Consider the following 19,209-nt stretch of genomic DNA (forward strand, 5'->3'; position numbering starts at 1 on the left):
GGGAATATGCGCACGCATACAGTGCCGAGGCGTTTAACGTTCACGCAGAACCTCAGTCGGGAACTTCAGCACCTTCAGCAAGAACTTGCCATGTTTCAGCATTCTTGGAACTCCAAGGCAGCGACGAAGGCTTCGAGCAAACAGCCTTCGAATGGTATTTACGAGGGGGCGTTCAAATCAGACGGGAACTTTTCATTTTTCACAAAAGTAAAATGAACTTATAGGCGAGAAATTAGTTTTATTTTTCAACGTAATCTCCAGCTGCACTAATGTTGTCCCAGCGTTTCACGAGGGCTTGAATGCCAGCACCGTATAAATCCTTACCGGCGCGTAGCAGCCATGATCGGACTGCATTTTTGACCTCGTCGTCGCAGCTGAAGTGGCGGCTCCCAAGGAACGCCTTCAGTGGTCCGAAGAGATGGAAATCGCTGGGGGCGAGGTCTGGACTGTAAGGGGGATGCGGCAGCAACTCCCAGCCAAGTTCCTGTAAGGTGCGTGTCGTGAGATGCGCGGTATGCGGGCGTGCATTGTCCTGTAGGAAGAGGACTCCTTTGGTGATGAGGCCCGGCCGCTTTTGCTTCAGCGCCTTATGCACATCCCTGAGAACCTGGCAGTAATATGCACTATTGATCACACTACATGCACTATTGATATCGTGACATGTTATCCGTCGGTCCTTGAGGATCAGGCGCTCCACAAGTTGGATGTTCTCAGGAACTCACACCTGGCTTGGAACTGGCACTTGGCTCTGAGCCACCCCGGCCGGGATCGCCCAGCACTGATGTATGGCCGTCTCGGAACCGTTTGCACCACTCAAACGCTTTGCTGCGGCTAAGTGTATGGTGGCCATACTGAGCCTGACGTTTTCTGTGAGTTTCAGATGACTTTACGCCTTCATTCACGAGAAACTTCATGACAATTCGCTGTTCGATGTGCCCGCTCACCTCGTTGTCGGCCATCTTGGTCCAGCACGTGTCTTCTGTTTTGCACAAACTTTGGACCACCACGTGGTGAACGCAGTGGCCATGTGAAAATGACGAAAAAGAAATAGCGCGAGCCATTTGTACATTCAGGAGACCGAAAGTCCCGGTTTGACTTGAACACCCCTCGTAATTATGTTGTGAAAATCCTGTGCAGGATGGGAAGGCTGTAAATGACAGACAACCTCACCAAACTCCTGTGAACTGCTAGAAGGGAGTGCTGATCACAGCCCCGTCCTCAACCACAAGGACAATGAATTGCAGGGAACCATCGTTGCACCGTAGTTTGAAGGTGATTAATGTTTTCAAGCCCAGTACAGATCTGAGTCCAGGACCACGGCAAGGAAGCGATGGAAACGTACCAGCTCAAGCTTTTGGCGCCGACGCAATGAGGGAAATATGTCATAGCCTTGCGTGTGAATGGGAGCTTGACGCACTTTTTGGGCGAAAGGTCCATCCCAAGTTGGGTGATATTGTATGGGCGTTATTTAAATTCAGCTGCACGCGGCGGTGAATGACATGTCGTGGTTTTACGACACCCAATACAGCCAGGAAACGGCATTCATCGTTCTCCCCTATTTCATAGAGCATTCAGAAACGACCGTACAAATAATTTTCACCGAATCATACATCGTCACTGCGTAATTCAATTTGTGAAAACGCCCCATCCAGCTCCAGGATAACCGCCTTCCACGCGGAGACTGAGGAGAGGTGACGCGGGTTCGAATCCCCGCACTGCCTGTGCTGTCAGGGGTTTTCACTGGGATTCGTGGTAGTCTTTCCAGACGAATGTCAGCACAGTTCCCCTTGAAGTCGGCCCAGGACGCATAATAACCCCTGTCTCCCCCCTCCTTCCTGCTGTTCTCTCTCCGTCACTCCACATCTGTACGCCACTCACAGTCACAGTTGCTCCGCGGCGCTAACACAGAATATAAAAGAATAATAAATATAAATAATAAATAAAATTCAATAAAAAATAAAAACTCCCTGGTGGAGAGAGACGAGTGCGAAACACAGCCAGTATCGTACGGCTCTATTTCCCTTCAATAAAACGAGGCAAAACAACTGTTGCCCGCGGTATTACACAGCTGCCGTCACGTGTTTGCACCAGGGCAAGCTGACTATCCCCCAAGATTTCAAAACGACGAAGTGTGCTTTTCCTATTTCACGATTGTAGCTTTTCTTATAAGACGCCTAGCTTGCCACACCCCAGCTACGATCCCCCATATCATCGAGGACTGTGAGCGGTACACATGTGAACACCGGGTACTTCGACGCTAACTTGAACTCCTCGACCATAGACCATTCAGCCTGTCCAAAGTACTTGGCCCATGGAGCTCCCCTGCGCATCAGTGCCGGGCTCTTCGCTCCCTTTTTGCTTTCATGCAAGCCACTGGATTCCTCGAAGAACTCTAAACAGAACTCCGACCTGTCGTCGCTTCAATCTCACCATAATTCATCCTCTCATATTAACCACTGTGAAGTGGGGTAGGGTCCTGTGGCTACCACGGGGAAACATCCCATGTCATCGTCACTTCTCCATTTATTGTTGTTGTTGTTTCTTATAATGTAGACGTGCTGCATAAGCCAGCACATTTCTGAGCTGGAGAGTGGCGAGACACCTTGACGCACAGAAGGGGGCGGCAGTTAAATGCTATCTACGTTAATTACGAACGTGCAACCTATTAGGAAGGTATGATGTAACCAAAAGTGAAGGAGTGTTTACTTCGGAGGCGCAGCTGACGTCTTTACGATTGTGGTGTGGTGCGTTGCGTTATACGCATACTATTAGTATTGGCCAAAGAAGATGCCTTCAGCGGCCAACGTAGTATATTGCCTGGTATGTTCTGCTAGAATTGAAAGCAATTTATTTTTCTAACCGCATTGATGAATGTGGCGATGTATTCCACCCCCATATCCGTCCTGTTGATGAACGTCTGAGCATGCGCGTGATCGCAGATGATGTATATTTCGGGATAAATGACATCGGGAAGGTTGTTATCTGAAAACAAGAAGAAAGAGAGAGAAATAGAGCAACAACGTCTTGTTAGGATCAGTCTTGATCTTCACGCGAGAGATTGAACTTGGAGCACCCTATGTCCGACCAGGAAAAGCTTACCGCATGAGTACAAGGTACTGTGTGGAACGACCCCGTCTCCCGATACGGTAAGGGCCAATTTAGAGACACGCGGAGTGTGCCTTCATCCGGAGGTATTTCTGTTCTACGGCGGAGTTACTACCTTCCTCGGACGGTGGACGGGGCGCTTCAGAGCCTGTGTTTCTTTGGAGACGCAACATCACGCTGACGCAATGTGATACGTCACAGCGCGTCGGAGTCCCCGCGCAATGTTGGAGACAATGCACGGGTTTTTCATTGGCCTTTTTCTGTCTGACATGCTTCCCGTTCTCCTCAAACAGGACAGGAGGGAATATATGACATACGAAATACGTGTTGTAATGCGGACACTAAGATGGGACGTAAGCGAAAGCATCTTTCCGACTATGTCACAGGACGTCGTCACGTCTCTGTGTGATCGTGACACGAATGTCCTTGTCTGCAGGTGCTGCTGTATGAAAAGAAGCGGTTTTACAATGCAACTTTTTGTGGGCATGTCGTTTCGGAACACTGCTTCTTCTCAAGATTTCGGAGTATTTCACCATCGGCGATCTCCGAATTTTTCGAAAATAGTAAGCACCGAAAAGCACCCTTCGGATAAGCTAAACAATGAATACAAAAAAATATCACAGTCCTTAATATTAGATCAGTTATAGTTATCGCTATTATAATGTAGTAGTAGTATAGTATAGTATGGTCGGTATAAGAGTAAACTCACTTGTATCAGATAGAAACATGTCACGTTCGTCAACATCAATACTGGACTCTGGAGCAACTGCGTAAGAGAAAAAGAATGAATGAAAGAGGAATATCGCGGGAAGGACGAAGAGATATATGTTTAAGGCAACAATGAGAGCCGTTGTCCGCTACACAATATAACAATGGTTGAAATAAATTAATCAACACGCGCAAAAACACAGAGAGAGCGCCTATGGACGAGTGCCAACCTTGCGAAATGCATTCGTTTCATTCTCTGTCTCGCGAACCGATGTATCGGCATCTTGTTTCTACTTAAAAATGCAAAATGAATTTCAATTAAGATATTATATTACCACATACTCTCACTTGCCTAAGACGACTGCCAACACTATGCAGTCCATCTCATTCGCGTCTCATTTGTTTTTAATAACTTGGTTTAGGTTACCTGATACAACCTGCGTACACAGAAAGAACAGAATCTTACACAGAATCTTACACAGAAAGGCACCACACAGAAGTTACATAACGGTGGTGACTGAAGTACATTGTTTTATTCAGGACTGCTTCGATGGACAATATCAGAGCCGTAAGTGTCAAAAAAGAAAGTTGCAGAGCACGTTCAGATACCTCTGAATTAGCTGTCTGCACAGCACCTACTGTGCATTGAGGTGGAACCCAACTTCAAAACCCTCACAGCAAGAACATGAACAGCGCCTGACTGTATAGCGTCAGAATTTATTCTCGGTCTATGCAAAATAAACTTGTATTTTTTTTTATATATATCATATTATAGAGGGACCGTTTCTCCCAGTTCCTCATGGGTGCCAAACTACTATCTGATAATTTATGGTGTACTTACCCTATGTGATAAATGTGATTTACGAGTGATAAGAGGCCAGTTTGTTTGTTTGTTTTTAAAGCATGGTTCCAGTTACTTGAGACACTCTATCTACGTACAACATGTAAGAGCAGTTGATATATTGCTTTATCCAAACGAGAAAACAGAAAAGTGGTTACGACGTATGGATTCTCATTGAGACACGCACGAAGTATCGAGGCATACTCGGGTGATGCATGATGATTACGGATTCCGCTTTGAGGACATAATTCGGTGGAACGGAGACATTAAATTACGTTTCTTTCCCATTTTATCAGCCTCGTGTTTCATTTTTAGTCTGTCCCATACCTTCGTGTCGCTCCTGGCCAATGCGTTCGTCGACTTCGTATATCAAGTGAGCTACCTGACTCTCATCGGATCGTCCGAGATGGGGAGCAGGTCGAATGCGACGATTGATGCCGAGAACGCCCTCCTGTAACATCGTACAAAAGACACATGTATGACACATGGCACGTAGTTACATCACAGTTAAATAGTCCTTACACTTACTGCTAGCAGTTCCCTGCAGTTAACGCTTACGCACTTCCTTCCGACCCTCAGGTAGGCAAAATTAATCCACAGACCCGACCACTGTGACGTCGCTTTTGATCACTTTTGTCTCGCGCCGTAAAACACCGAATTATTATTACTATTATCACACTTCCTTCCACCATACAACACGAGGATTTGTTCCTACGTATCTCGGTATTCTTCATAGCTTTCTGATTCCACATGCACATAACCAACGCTTCATCACGCTGACGCCCCAATCTTGAACTTTCACATACCGATCGTTATCGTTATATTTGAAGTTCGCGCCCACAAAGTCGCTTTGTTAGGCTCACGCAAGAGCTCGTGCCGAATCACGGGTCGAAGTGCTGCAATTAACGCGCGTTATGGGATAACTACAAGTTGAATATCGGGGCCCTCGAACATGTGAACATGTGCCTGTATTCAACTTATTCTGTGCTAGTTTTCCTCGCTTCATCTGTTGCTTGGGATTGTTTCAACAACATTGTTTCTGCAGATACCGAACACATCCATCAACACGTCGCTCAATGTTCTCCGCAACCGACGCATTGCCGTCTGCACTTGCTATACTTACGAACTTATCCTCGACAAAGTTGGTTTGCCAACAGTGGCACATCATGGACACTGAGAGATTGTTTTGTTTTTGTTTGCTTTTTCTGTATAAACTTTCATTAGCTTTCTGTATAAGCCTTCTTTCCCACAAGTCTTTTCTGTATAACCTCCCATTTTTTATTGCTCGCGTCTATTACACTTGGTGAACCACCTGCACGCTCTCGTTCACGAAGATTTAACATTTCTCTCTCTCTTTTTTACGTAGACTGTCTATGCGAGATATCACGGGTAAATCGTCTGATATGTTTGAAGAGTCCTTGTGAGACCAATGCTGTAGACATATTTCTTCCGTGTGGCAGATTTTTGAATGCTATTAGTTGTGCTCTAGCTTGTTGCATATTTCCTTGTCCAATTCTTGTCAAGTCACTGTTCTGGTCATAATATCATCTCCTCTTGGTGTTTCTTGCTTGTAATATTTGTTTCGATTGGTAATATTTCGACAGAAGAAGAGAGAGAATTACATTTAGACTTTTATTATTATTTTATATTTTTCTCGTGTCACGTTTTCTACCACAAAGACGTCAAGCCTTTGTAAAGAGACGCTACAATCATTATGACTTGTTCTTCATAAAGATTGCTAAGATTGGATTTATTGTTCGTACAATTACAAACATAATGCTAAATGGGTTTCGCAAAATTATGACTGTTAATACTGCCAAATCCAAACTTCTCTGCTTTCACAATCTAGTAGAACGTGTAACCTTTGGTATACCTTTTTTATGTGCATTTGTCTAACTGTCCTGATTGTTGTTGCGTACTTTTACAGTATGCGCACCCATCATAAAGTGCCTAGTGAGGTAGACAGTGATAAATGTGAATATCCACATGGCGTTCATTCATAAGAAAATACGTGTGACAGCCTGTTTACCCTACAATATTATGACATATCCTCATTAGAATCCTTGGCTTACTACGCCTTAGGATACGGTCTCGTAACCATGGCACACGGGCAGGTTGCAGGTCTTTCCGGTGAAGGACACCTACTGGAATGACGTTCCATTAACGTAGATTTTCATTTTAGACCAAAATGCCGTACACAGCGACTGATGATCGAACACAGCGACTTCTGATTTACAAAGCTGTGATGAGTAATAGTGATGCATTACAAAATAAAAGTAATTTCCGCAAGTCCGCGAAAAGGTCAAATTGGAAATTCCTTCGATCTATTGACAGTTCATCCCCATTGTCGTGGGAACACTGGGGTGTGGAACATTTTAAAGGAACGATCGCATTCATTCCAGTCGATTTGCAAACTGTGGTGTCATTTGATTCTCCGTTGACCACTGACCACGGTATCGAAAATCGCGCGCGAAACAGTGGCGCAGTTTGACTGCTATTCGATGGAATACACGACAAGAGCAGGCGCCAGGTGTTGAGAGTATGTCGGAATTTCCACTGTAGAAAACGGTGAAAATGACATTTCCTACACCACCAATCAGAGCACGGCCTTGAGAAAAGGGCGGCGTCTCTCTTTTCTGGGCGATGGCCTCTCATTCCTTCTGTTAGGATGTCGCTTTAACGCCGAAGCCTCCGCAGCAGCGGAAGCAGCGCTCGAACACAGCGACTGCGGATGACTAGCAGGCCCCCATTATATTACGAAAAATTGCCTAAATTGCCGAAAAATTGCCGTTAACATGTTTATCACTCGTTGAAGTAGTCTTCTAAACACTTGGGAGATGAAGGGAAAATGCATAGTCTAGTCTGGTAGTAGAGGGAACACAATAAGTCCAGGTAATGAAGCACTCTTTGGAATCAAACTTAAATAGTCACAAGCTTTCGTGCAGAACCTGCACTTCATCGGGTCACCTTTACCTGATGCAGTGCAGGTTCCGCGCGAAAGCTTGTGAATATTAAAGTTTTATTCCGACGAGTGCTTCATTCCCTGGAGTCTTCCAAACCAACAGGAGCTTTACCAGGTCTAACGCGACCGATAGTATATTCAATCATCTTGAGCGAAGGTCATCGGTATCCACTACGCACGTCAGTAGTGCTGTGGTTAGTTGTATTTCGCTTCCTTCCGTCATGCGTGTGTGTGTGCACAGTTGAGGAATAATCGTGTTTCTCACAATAGGCTGTAATGACTTGCAATAGTCAACCATCGAAAATTGCAAGCGCCGCCAAAAACCCACCCGTGGAGTGGCAAGAAACGGATACGTGGGTTCACATAAAGTTATAAATAGGAAGGCAATTTAAATGCCCTTCGTGAACAGTGCAGCAAAGAAAGATGTAGTTAGGTGGGGGACTCACCTTACTGGGGTGGGGGTGGTACTAGGTGGGGGTGGTACAGGCGGAAACAGTCTGCTACACTCTTCTTTCGTCACCTCCCCCAGTAGTAAGGTAGGGGAGGGGACGAAAGAAGAGTGTAGCAAACTGTTTCCGCCTGTACCACCCGATGGTATCGCAGGGAAAAGCAGTCACAAAAGGAAATATAAAAAGAGAGAGAAAGAAATAGAGAGAGAGAAGATAAAATAATATTAAATAAAATAGATCCACCATCAGGGCCGCAGCAACGCACTTGTCACCTTAACAAAATCAGTATATGTTTGTCTCTTCACCTATCCCAATAAACCCAGGTTGTGCGCTCACCCACCCAAGAGACGGGCTTTGTATGCTGTGCACACATATGGATCTCATTGTCCATAAGTTGTCTATATCTGTAAACGTGTGTCTATGTGTGTATTATTTATTTAGCCCTAAGTGTCTAGCTTGTTACGTGATTTCTTCTGAATATGTGATGTATTCTGCTTAAAATGTTAGCTCATTTTTCTGTTTGTTGATGGTAATTCTGTTTTGATCTTTCTTCGGTGGTGGACCGTTTCTCTAACCTAGATGTTGTTACTGGCCACCTAAGCAAGAATAAACGAATTATTGTTATCATTATTATTATTACTTCCATGAAGAGCTTTTGCATACACGTAAAGCGTTCCTTTGGGCTTGTTGTTACATTATGATTGTGAAACATAAAAGCCTAAAAAAAGGACCGTTTCGTGCTTGTGCCTTTGTCAAGATTTTTAGCGCGTTCATATTTCGTAATCATAATTTTGCATCCAAATTGTCTCCATGACAAAACTATACTGAAAGATCAATCTCCTACGTCATCCGGTTGAAAGGGACGGTAGCATGAAGAAACCCATCTCTGAAGCATGTACCAATATGTTCGCAATCGGCTGACAATCTACTTGGCTAATTTTTTGTCCAAAAATTTTTTAGATAGTAACTAAAATTATTTTAAAGATCAGCACTGCTTCCGCAGCTGCGGAGGCTTCGGCGTCAACCAGATCGGCGTGAAAGCGACATCCTAACAGAAGGAATGAGAGGCAATCGCCCAGAAAAGAGAGACGCCGCCCTTTTCTCAAGGCCGTGCTCTGATTGGTGGTGAAGGAAATGTCATTTTCGCCGTTTTCTACAGTGGAAATTCCGACATACTCTCAACACCTGGCGCCTGCTCTTGTCGTGTATTCTATGGAATAGCAGTCAAACTGCGCCACTGTTTCGCGCGGGATTTTCGATACCGTGGTCAGTGGTCAACGGAGAATCAAATGACACCACAGCTTGCAAATCGACTGGAATGAATGCGATCGTTCCTATAAAATGTTCCACACCCCAGTGTTCCCACGACAATGGGGATGAACTGTCAATAGATCGAAGGAATTTCCAATATGACCTTTTCGCGGACTTTATTTTGTAATGCATCACTACTACTCATCACAGCTTTGTAAAGTAATGCACATCCTTACTCATTATTGCGACTTCATGCTTAGCAATCTCGAAACGACATTACTTTGGCATTGCGTTTTCCCAGAAGTTCATTACACATTACCGGTGATGGTAACTGGGTTTACGACAAAATCGCTACCTATGAATGATTTCGTCGACGGATGAGGGCAATATGGAGAATATCAATGAGAAACGATCGGTAAGATTAATTGCAGCGTACAAGAAATTGCCGTTTGAACGGCACTCTGCACTCTATCCTTCTTCTTGGTGTCGTGGTAGGTGACAAACGTGGTTGGGAATAAGCAGATTGGAAATGTTCTTGCCTGTAGCATGCGCGATTCGTAACTGCTGGACTTATGCCTGAATTTTCAGCTCGCGTAATTACGAGTACACGACCGAAATGCAATGACAAGTACCACCCATTACTCATCCACTAAATGTGGGCTTGCATTTGTCACTATAGCTACGGATATGTAATGCATTACCACTAACGCATTAATTTGTACTGTATTGCTCCCCATCCCTGCTTGGTCGGTTATAACTATGGAAGGTGGAACGGAATATTTCCCCTACAACCCTCACACGCCTTTGTTGCACTCCCCGGCAAATGTCTTACACAGTTTGTTTATGTTGAAATCCCGCTTGAATGCGCTCCGTGGAACTTTAAGCTTATAACTCAAGAATTACAACAACACGAATGAATATTACGTGCCGTAAATATAGCACTTGGTAGCCGAGAGAAAAAGTTTAGAACCAATCGCGACATCAGAGCCCATCCCCTAGAATTTTAAAACATAGTAGTCTTGTCGACTTCTTCACACTGCTTACTTGTTATTCTGAGTCAACCATTATCCCTGGATAAATTACTCGCATTGCATGTTTCCCAGAACAAGTAATACGACTTCATGAAATCATTTATGACAGGAAGCATGGGTACACTCTGCCACCTGAATTGGCAAACCAAACTGTACAGCCCACAAATAACGAATATTACAGTAGACTCACCACACGTAAGCCGCCATCAGTTTTCACCGTCACCGATGCGAGGTTCTCTTCGTCGTGGTACAAGTTTTTTTCGACTTCTTTCGCGTTAACCTGGCAAAATACCAATTACAATTGAGCATCAATACAAACACTACAATGCACCGAGAACAGCGACAGCTACATGCCACATGGGTGCACCGATAACCTGTTTTTCTAGTGATTCTTGCTCGCCCACACAGCGCAGTGAGTTGACAAAAATGCCCACCCTGGTACGCTTCCTATCAATTCCAGCCATGCCTTTGATGATATTAAATTATCTCCTCGCGGAATGAAAGACCGCGTTACCTTGACACCAACACAAAAGGAAGGTTGTCGCCTCGTTCGGGATTCATGCGGGAAAGACACATCTCTCTCGCTTTCACTCTCCTTCTCAAGAAGTTCGACAATGCGGAGCGGTCTCTGAATGGGTCTCCTCAAACGATTTGTCCAATCATCGGGAGAAGTCGTTTGAACAGACCAATCCGAGACCTCTCTGCATATTGAGAAGGAGAGGGAGAGTTCGTAAATCACGAACGGCTCAACGAATGACTCCTCTCCTTTTTCTGTCGTTTTCAAGGTAATGCCATCTTTCGTTCGGCGAGGAGAAACTTTTGCACTTTCCCTTTAAATGTATCATGTTACCTCAGAAGCCGAACGAGAAGGCATTCCACGTAACATTTCGGGGACATCTGCACACGCCACTGACGCTTCAATTTCAACGCTAACCCTGAACCAATAGAAACCACTGAGCTCGCGGTGAAGTCATGTAGCTGGCAAACAGTTTCAGCGTATTTCTCAGTGGAATGGGGAGCTACTAGCGGGTTTTAGCATACCGTTGGTGGTGGTGATGGTGGTGGTGATGATGAAAGGGCTCGCCGTTGTCGGCCTCACAGAGGTGGGCAACGTCACGACTGACGCCCTGGGGAATGTGCGTCCTGGGCCGACTTCTAAGGGAACTGTGCCGACATATGTCTGAAAGCGTCTGAGGAAAACCCAGGAAAAACCCCAGACAGCATAGCCGGCACCGGGATTCGAACCAGGGTACCGTTGGTAAGGTCAAGCTACCGTACCAACCGCAACCAATGACAGCGTGTCTGACTCGGAATCTCATCTGTTGACTGCGTAGGATAGACGACCTGCCGGGTTCCCAGTAGCGGAGTACTAAAACTATCTATTGATACAATCGCGATTTATTGTAATTCAAATGCAAAGTTGCATCGATTATTGGTGCCGCCGTACTGCGTCGTGTTGTCGTTCTGTTTCGAGAATGTGTTGAGGCTGAGTTCGTGTACCCATGTTTCCAAGCGGTGCTTGGTACGTTGAAGATACGGCAGCTAGTATGGCTTAATTGGTGGCATCTCTGTCCGACAATCACATGATCTGGGTTCCAATCCCACTGCTGATGCCGTTTCTTCAACTGACATCATTCAGTTAATGACACTTTTTCTTACGGATTCAGGTTATTCAGTCAACTCAAGTGGATACAATTTAACAATACCTGGCTTGCAGGAACTCTTGGTTTAAGAGAGACCATAAGTCAGGAGACATGAATTTTAAGGTACACATGCTTAATGTCACAAAGTAACAATTTTACCATGACGTTTCGAAGCCATACGGGCATCAGACAAGACAAAATCATTGTTTCTCTTGTCTCATGACGATGCACTTATGGGTGCCGAAACGTCATAGTAAAGTGGTTACATTGTTACGTTAAGCCAGAATCCCTTAATTTCACTCTTAGTTTAGGCATAATTTCCGCCAAAGCGCCTTGTATTGTGTAATACCTAAACATCGAGTTCATACTATTTAGTTTCCGTTTTTTAGTGATAAGCCTCAAGCTGTCTATGGGATTTTCAGCGATAGCGAAATAACGGCCGGAAACACTTATCGCGTATACAGGCGAATATTGTTCCATAGCTATACTGTCGAATTAAAGAAACCAGTGAAAATTTATGAGCATCATCCACGAGTACGGTCCGGACAAAGAAACAGTTCTAATGGCGTAATGGTCTTGTGCTTACGGAACAATCACTGGTGGAAAACGTGCTACATGAAATACGTCAGTTTCGACGCAGCACTCGTTGCATTATAACGCTGAGAAAGACGCAGCTCTCTATCCAAATTACTCGTGCATGCAAAGGGAATAGAGTGAAATATATGTCAGGATTCATACGTACATAGTGCTCCGTCGTGATGCCGTGGGAAAACGTTCTAACGACAAAATTTTCCGCGAAAACTTCACTCCTGCTCAAAGTGAGGATGAGGTCATCTTTCACTTTAATCACGTGCTCCCCTTCTTCCGAGCGGCTTTGAAGAAGCTTTGGATAAACAACGTGCACATTGGTGCCACCTGGGCAAGAATAAAGGACAGGTAAAATAAATCAGTGATCGTAACGATATACGACAATAGAAGTTTTGTATGCGTCTCACCATCTCGCGACGTATAGAACATCTAAATATTAGGTGTTACTATCACTTCTACATCTTTCTTACAGCAGGTCATAAAGGGTTGTCGCGTTCTAGAACCCATCGTAAGTATATCATAGGGTAGGTAAGAACGCCGAGCAGACGTCTGTAATTTCCTATTTGACAGATGGGCTAGGGGTACCATTAGCCATGCTGATTCTCCGCAGTGTGGACCTTTTGCGGACCTCGTAGCTCTATCCGCGGTAAGCAGGCGTCGGCTCCCACGATTCCAGCATATGCTAATATCAGTAAACCCCAGGATTTCGAGATAATAAATTTCGACGTTTCTGACAAACGGATGCTTGCGGTGATAGCTATGAAAAATAAAAAAACGATACCATATACCGACCTTTATTTTTGGAGGCGTCCCATCCGCGAAAAACATTAATTGCTATCCGAAACAGAACTCAACTCAACAGATAGCCCATAGCCGAGAGCGGCCATCAAGTATATTTAAAACTCCTACGAAATCACAAGTGTTCTTCCGATCTGTGAGGCCGCACAACATTTTGCGGATCTCTGTGTCTCCCTCTTATTATTCTTTTCATCTCATCTTGATTTGACTTGAACGTGGAAGCAGCAAATGGAAACAGTCTTTCTAGAAAACCAGACACGGCTATTCCAGACGAGAACACAAAAGTTACAACGCAGAAGTGTTGTACCCGTTACTGAAATATGGTATCGCGATACCGATACTTGTTACTTGAGTGAAGACCGATATCGATACATCCTTTTTAAAGGAGCATGGAAATGATCGGATAAAATACGACGGGAGAAGTAGAAACTACGATGCTGAGCCCTGTGATACATATTCGCGCAAAACGTTTGAGCGTAGCGCGCAATCCTGGCGCGCGAGGAAGCTTTGAATCTCGCGGCAGAAATGCCCCCTCACTCGCCTGCCAGCCGCTGACATCATCTGGCCGCGCCGTCTTCTTCTTTCTTTTTTGCGGCGCCAGCAAGCCGACCGAGCAGGAAGCGGCGGCGTTCATCGGACGTCGTGGAAAGGACAGGTCATGAACTGAACAATCTTTAGGCGACACGTCTGCTCTGCTTGACTAAACGTTTTATGGAGTTGGAGCCTAAGCTCCACCAGTTTCGATTTCGCCACATGAATGTACCGGAGGCTGGTAAGTGATGCTGCTAAGTGTGAACGAACATTGGGATTGAGATATAGTGCTTCTTCTTGGTTACAAATGCATAGTCATGAAGACGGGGCGCAGTGACCAGTGTTTTCATTTGAAGAGGTCGTCGACCATCATGACTTCTCCGTGTTGTGGTCAACACTCTGAACCGCATGGACACTGGAATCTCCTTGGCGAAAGAGCAGACCGATGAATGCATAGCTGTGTAACATTGCGCTTACCATATCTTACTGATACCAGGAGCGCAACGTCTCCACAAGCACAAAAACATGGATACCAAAATAAAGTCAGTAGACTTCATCTGCTAGCAATCTGTGGGAAACTCCAAAACGCATGGCCAAATAAGCGTTTCCTTTTTTGAATGGTCATACGCAACGTACAACAATGGCACATGGAATAAATCTCCAACTGACAGGAATGTATTTAGTCGTATCATATATATGCTGCACACACAGGCACAATAGTGTTCACTAATTAACGACCCCTCAGCGCAATCGAAACAGGAAGCTTCTTGCTTCTTCTTCAGCATGCGCCGGGATGAGATGTACCGTTTCGTGCCTCCCCTTAAAGTTTCGCGATGATGATTCGTGGCATTGCCCCCTCCGTAGACGTGGCGGGTGTTGTTTCCAATGCAGCCCCCAATAGACGGATTATCTCCGATGAATAGAAGGATTAGCCATTGTGTAGGGTACACCACTAGAGGGCGCTACGAGCGATGCCTCACCACAAGGGGCCGCTGCTGTCGCATTCCGCGGATGACGTCATTGCTCCTTCGCGGAGCATGGTGAGAGATAGCGGGAGGCATGGGATGGCGATGCGAAATAGCGCGCCCCCTTGTGCCAGGCTGTGGTGGCGCTGCGGGCGACAGGACAGACGCTCTCGGTGGCGGCTCTCCACGGCGTTGTTATGGTCTAGTGACCACGATACGCGGCGTCGGCGGCAAAAGCTTTTGGGTCCAGCGTTGTGTACGAGTCTTTGAGCGAGTTTATATTAATCTCACTCCGTTTATTGTTCAACTGATGGTTGTTGTTTGAGAGCTCAATTGCTATGCTGTGAGATTGGGGTGTACGGCACGCATATACGGCATACGACAATATAAATAAATACATATAAACAAAAGGACGTGCACGATAAATTACGCCACATTATTATAGCTTCCCGTGTTGCTACACTTTGCATTATAAAGGCGCTTTCGCCAACCAGTCCGTTCACAACAGCCGTGTGCATCCCGTCGTGTGTATATTAGACTTGGATACTTTCCTTTTAATTGCCTAATAACGCTTTTGCGACTCGAGCGCGTATATTAGCAGGCTCCAGACTCGCGCAATATTATTTTGGTGATGGTGCATATGTTCAGACAAGAGCGGAGGAAAGTTGTTCCCCCCTATTTGCTTTATGTATTTATTCACTTCAGTATATCATTCTCATATACTAGTTTAAATTTAATTAGCGATTAGTAATATTGCAGTATAAAAAATTTAGCACACTACAGTGCTGTAAGATATATTGTAAGCACCTTATGGCGGCAGATCCACTGGGTGGATATCTGTAAAATTGTAGTGCCTGCTTTTCTGTGATGGTCACTGTCACTAATAGGGATTCAGTTAAGTGTTGTGGCAATTCCAATGTAAACAGTCATCTGCTATATTGGAAAGTGAGTGATTATGGTCAAACAAGTCTCAATAAACATGATACCTTCCACAATACCATGTGTGATCCCTAAATGTCAGTATGACAAGGTATGAAGAAATGTTAACGTAGTGCATGCTATCCAGAGCAAGTTCTTCCACATCCCCCCATCTACACACACTCAGAAAACAAAAACAAAAAAAAACGGGTCTTGGGTTTGCCGCTGGTAACATAATTTAACTACACAAATGCAGATATGTGCAGTCAAACACATTTGCAATAAGGAAAGCATGAAGATTATTGCAGTTGCAACAGTCATGTCAGTAGGTCATGTTCATCTTGGTATTTTCGAAATTTCTCAAACATTTCCATATCTTTTATATTCAACGTGCTGGACATCTAGTGTGCAACACCTGATATCGAATCAAAATCTGAGCCAGTATGGGGTCATGAACACACCGGTGTAACCTGAGCAACAATAAGGTAGACGGCATGTCAACAAGTTGCACACTGCTGTTCCATCTTGCACATTTGTCATGCTCATCTAGGTATTTTTGAAATTTCTCAAACATTTCCATATCTTCTATATTCAATGTGCTGGACATCTAGTGACTTCCAGCTCGTCTAGATGTCTAGATGTCCAGCACGTTTAATATAAAAGATATGGAAATGTTTGAGAAATTTCAAAAATACCTAGATGAGGCATGTCAAATGTGCAAGATGGAACAGCAGCGTGCAACTTGTTGACATGCCGTCTACCTTATTGTTGCTCAGGTTACACCGGTGTGTTCATGAGCCCATACTGGCTCAGATTTTGATTCGGTATCAGGTGTTGCACACTAGATGTCCAGCACGTTTAATATAAAAGATATGGAAATGTTTGAGAACTTTCAAAAATACCTAGATGAGCATGACAAATGTGCAACATGGAACAGCAGTGTGCAACTTGTTGACATGCCGTCTACCTTATTGTTCCTCAGGTTACACCGGTGTGTTCATGAGCCCATACTGGCTCAGATTTTGATTCGATATCAGGTGTTGCACACTAGATGTCCAGCACGTTGAATATAAAAGATATAGACATGTCTGAGAAATTTCAAAAATACCTAGATGAGCATGACAAATGTGCAAGATGGAACAGCAGTGTGCAACTTGTTGACATGCCGTCTACCTTATTGTTGCTCAGGTTACACCGGTGTGTTCATGACCACATACTGGCTCAGATTTTGATTCGATATCAGGTGTTGCACACTAGATGTCCAGCACGTTGAATATAAAAGATATGGAAATGTTTGAGAAATTTCAAAAAATACCTAGATGAGCATGACAAATGTGCAAGATGGAACAGCAGTGTGCAACTTGTTGACATGCCGTCTACCTTATTGTTGCTCAGGTTACACAGGTGTGTTCATGACCCCATACTGGCTCAGATTTTGATTCGATATCAGGTGTTGCACAATAGATGTCCAGCACGTTGAATATAAAAGATATGGAAATGTTTGAGAAATTTCGAAAATACCAAGATGAACATGACCTACTGACATGACTGTTGCAACTGCAATAATCTTCATGCTTTCCTTATTGCAAATGTGTTTGACTGCACATATCTGCATTTGTGTAGTTAAATTATGTTACCAGAGGCAAACCCAAGACCCGTTTTTTTTTTCTGAGTGTGTGTAGATGGGGGGGGGGATGTGGAAGAACTTGCTTTGGATAGCATACACTACGTCAACATTTCTTCATACCTTGTCATACTGACATTTAGGAATCACAGATGGTATTGTGGAAGGTATCATGTTTATTGAGACTTGTTTGACCATAATCACTCACTTTCCAATATAGCAGATGACTGTTTACATTGGAATTGCCACAACACTTAACTGAATCCCTATTAGTGACAGTGACCACCACAGAATAGAAGGCACTAAAATTTTACTGATATCCATCCAGTGATTCTGCAGCCATAAGGTGCTTACAATATATCTTACAGCACTGTAGTGCGCTAAATTGCTTATACTGCAATATTACTAATCGCTAATTAAATTTAAACTAGTATGTGAGAATGATATACTGAAGTGAATAAATACATAAAGCAAATAGGGGGGAACAACTTTCCTCCGCTCTTGTCTGAACATATGCACCATCACCAAAATAATATTGCGCGAGTCTGGAGCCTGCTAATATACGCGCTCGAGTTCGCAAAAGCGTTATTAGGCAATTAAAAGGAAAGTATCCAAGTCTAATATATACACGACGGGATGCACACGGCTGTTTGTGAACGGACTTTATCGTGCACGTCCTTTTGTTTATATTTATTTATTTATATTGTCGTATGCCGTATGCGTGCCGTACACCCCAATCTCACAGCATAGCAATTGAGCTCTCAAACAACAACCATCAGTTGAACAATAAACGGAGTGAGATTAATATAAACTCGCTCAGAGACTCGTACACAACGCTGGACCCAAAACCCTTTTGCCGCCGACGCCGCGTATCGCGGTCACGAGACCATAACAACGCCGCGGAGAGCCGCCATCGAGAGCGTCTGTCCTGTCGCCCGCAGCGCCACCACAGCCTTGCACAAGGGGGCGCTCTATTTCGTATCGCAATCCCATGCCTCCCGCTATCTCTCACCATGCTCCCCGAAGGAGCATGGTGACGTCATCCGCGGAATGCGACAGCAGCGGCCCCTAGTGGTGAGGCGTCACTCGTAGCGCCCCCTAGTGGTGTACCCTACACAATGGCTAATCCTTCTGTTCATCGGAGATAATCCGTCTATTGGGGGCTGACTGAAGTACCGCTTCAGTATCTTCTCGCTCAGGCCTCGTCGTCGAATCGGCGTCCAAACCCATACGAAGTCGCTGGACTGAAGCGTATGTCTCGTCGGCGCAAATTGTATCTTTTTTCATCGACGCGTTGTTGTTAACCAATGCGTAGTCTGGCCAGCTGGCGGGCTTCTTCTGCTCGCTATGTGAAGTCCAGAGTGTCGTTTTCCACATCACTGGGTTCGTGGGGAAGCATCGCGTCCAGCATAGACGATGCGTCATGGCCGTGTGCAAGGCGGAACGGTGTGAATCCCGTTGTTTCCTGGACAGCCGTGTTATAGGCGAACGTGACGTAAGGCAGTATTTCGTCCCATGTCTTGTGCTCGACGTCGACGTACATCGAAGTCATGTCGGCAAGGGTGTTGTTTAGGCGTTCGGTGAGCCCGTTCGTCCGCGGATGGTACGCCGTTGTCTTCCGGTGAGCGGTGTGGCTGAGTCGAAGGATTTCTTGTGTTAGCCTGCTTGTAAATGCCGTTCCCCTATCGGTGATTAAGGCGGTCGGAGCTCCGTGCCGTAGTACGATGTTCTTGATGAAGAACTTAGCCACTTCTGTTGCTGTGCCCTGTGGAAGTGCCTTAGTCTCAGCATAGCG

The 19,209-nt window shown here is 44.9% G+C and overlaps 1 protein-coding gene across 2 annotated transcripts in view; it reads right to left on the bottom strand.

Moving 5' to 3' along the window:
- The window catches only part of LOC135383043 (venom metalloproteinase BumaMPs1-like), a 120,932-nt gene that overhangs the window by 92,004 nt on the left and 9,719 nt on the right, over positions 1 to 19,209 (bottom strand). For both annotated transcript variants that reach the window (XM_064612683.1, XM_064612682.1), the window contains exons 2-6: positions 12,733 to 12,905; positions 10,538 to 10,627; positions 4,982 to 5,105; positions 3,815 to 3,871; positions 2,861 to 2,982 (exon numbers count right to left, since the gene is read on the bottom strand). In XM_064612683.1, the coding sequence (XP_064468753.1) occupies positions 2,861 to 2,982; positions 3,815 to 3,871; positions 4,982 to 5,105; positions 10,538 to 10,627; positions 12,733 to 12,905 (566 nt within the window). The remainder of the gene's footprint in view (positions 1 to 2,860; positions 2,983 to 3,814; positions 3,872 to 4,981; positions 5,106 to 10,537; positions 10,628 to 12,732; positions 12,906 to 19,209) is intronic.

This window comes from Ornithodoros turicata, chromosome 2 (genome assembly GCF_037126465.1).
Source record: "Ornithodoros turicata isolate Travis chromosome 2, ASM3712646v1, whole genome shotgun sequence".
NCBI classification, from domain to species: Eukaryota; Metazoa; Arthropoda; class Arachnida; order Ixodida; family Argasidae; genus Ornithodoros; species Ornithodoros turicata.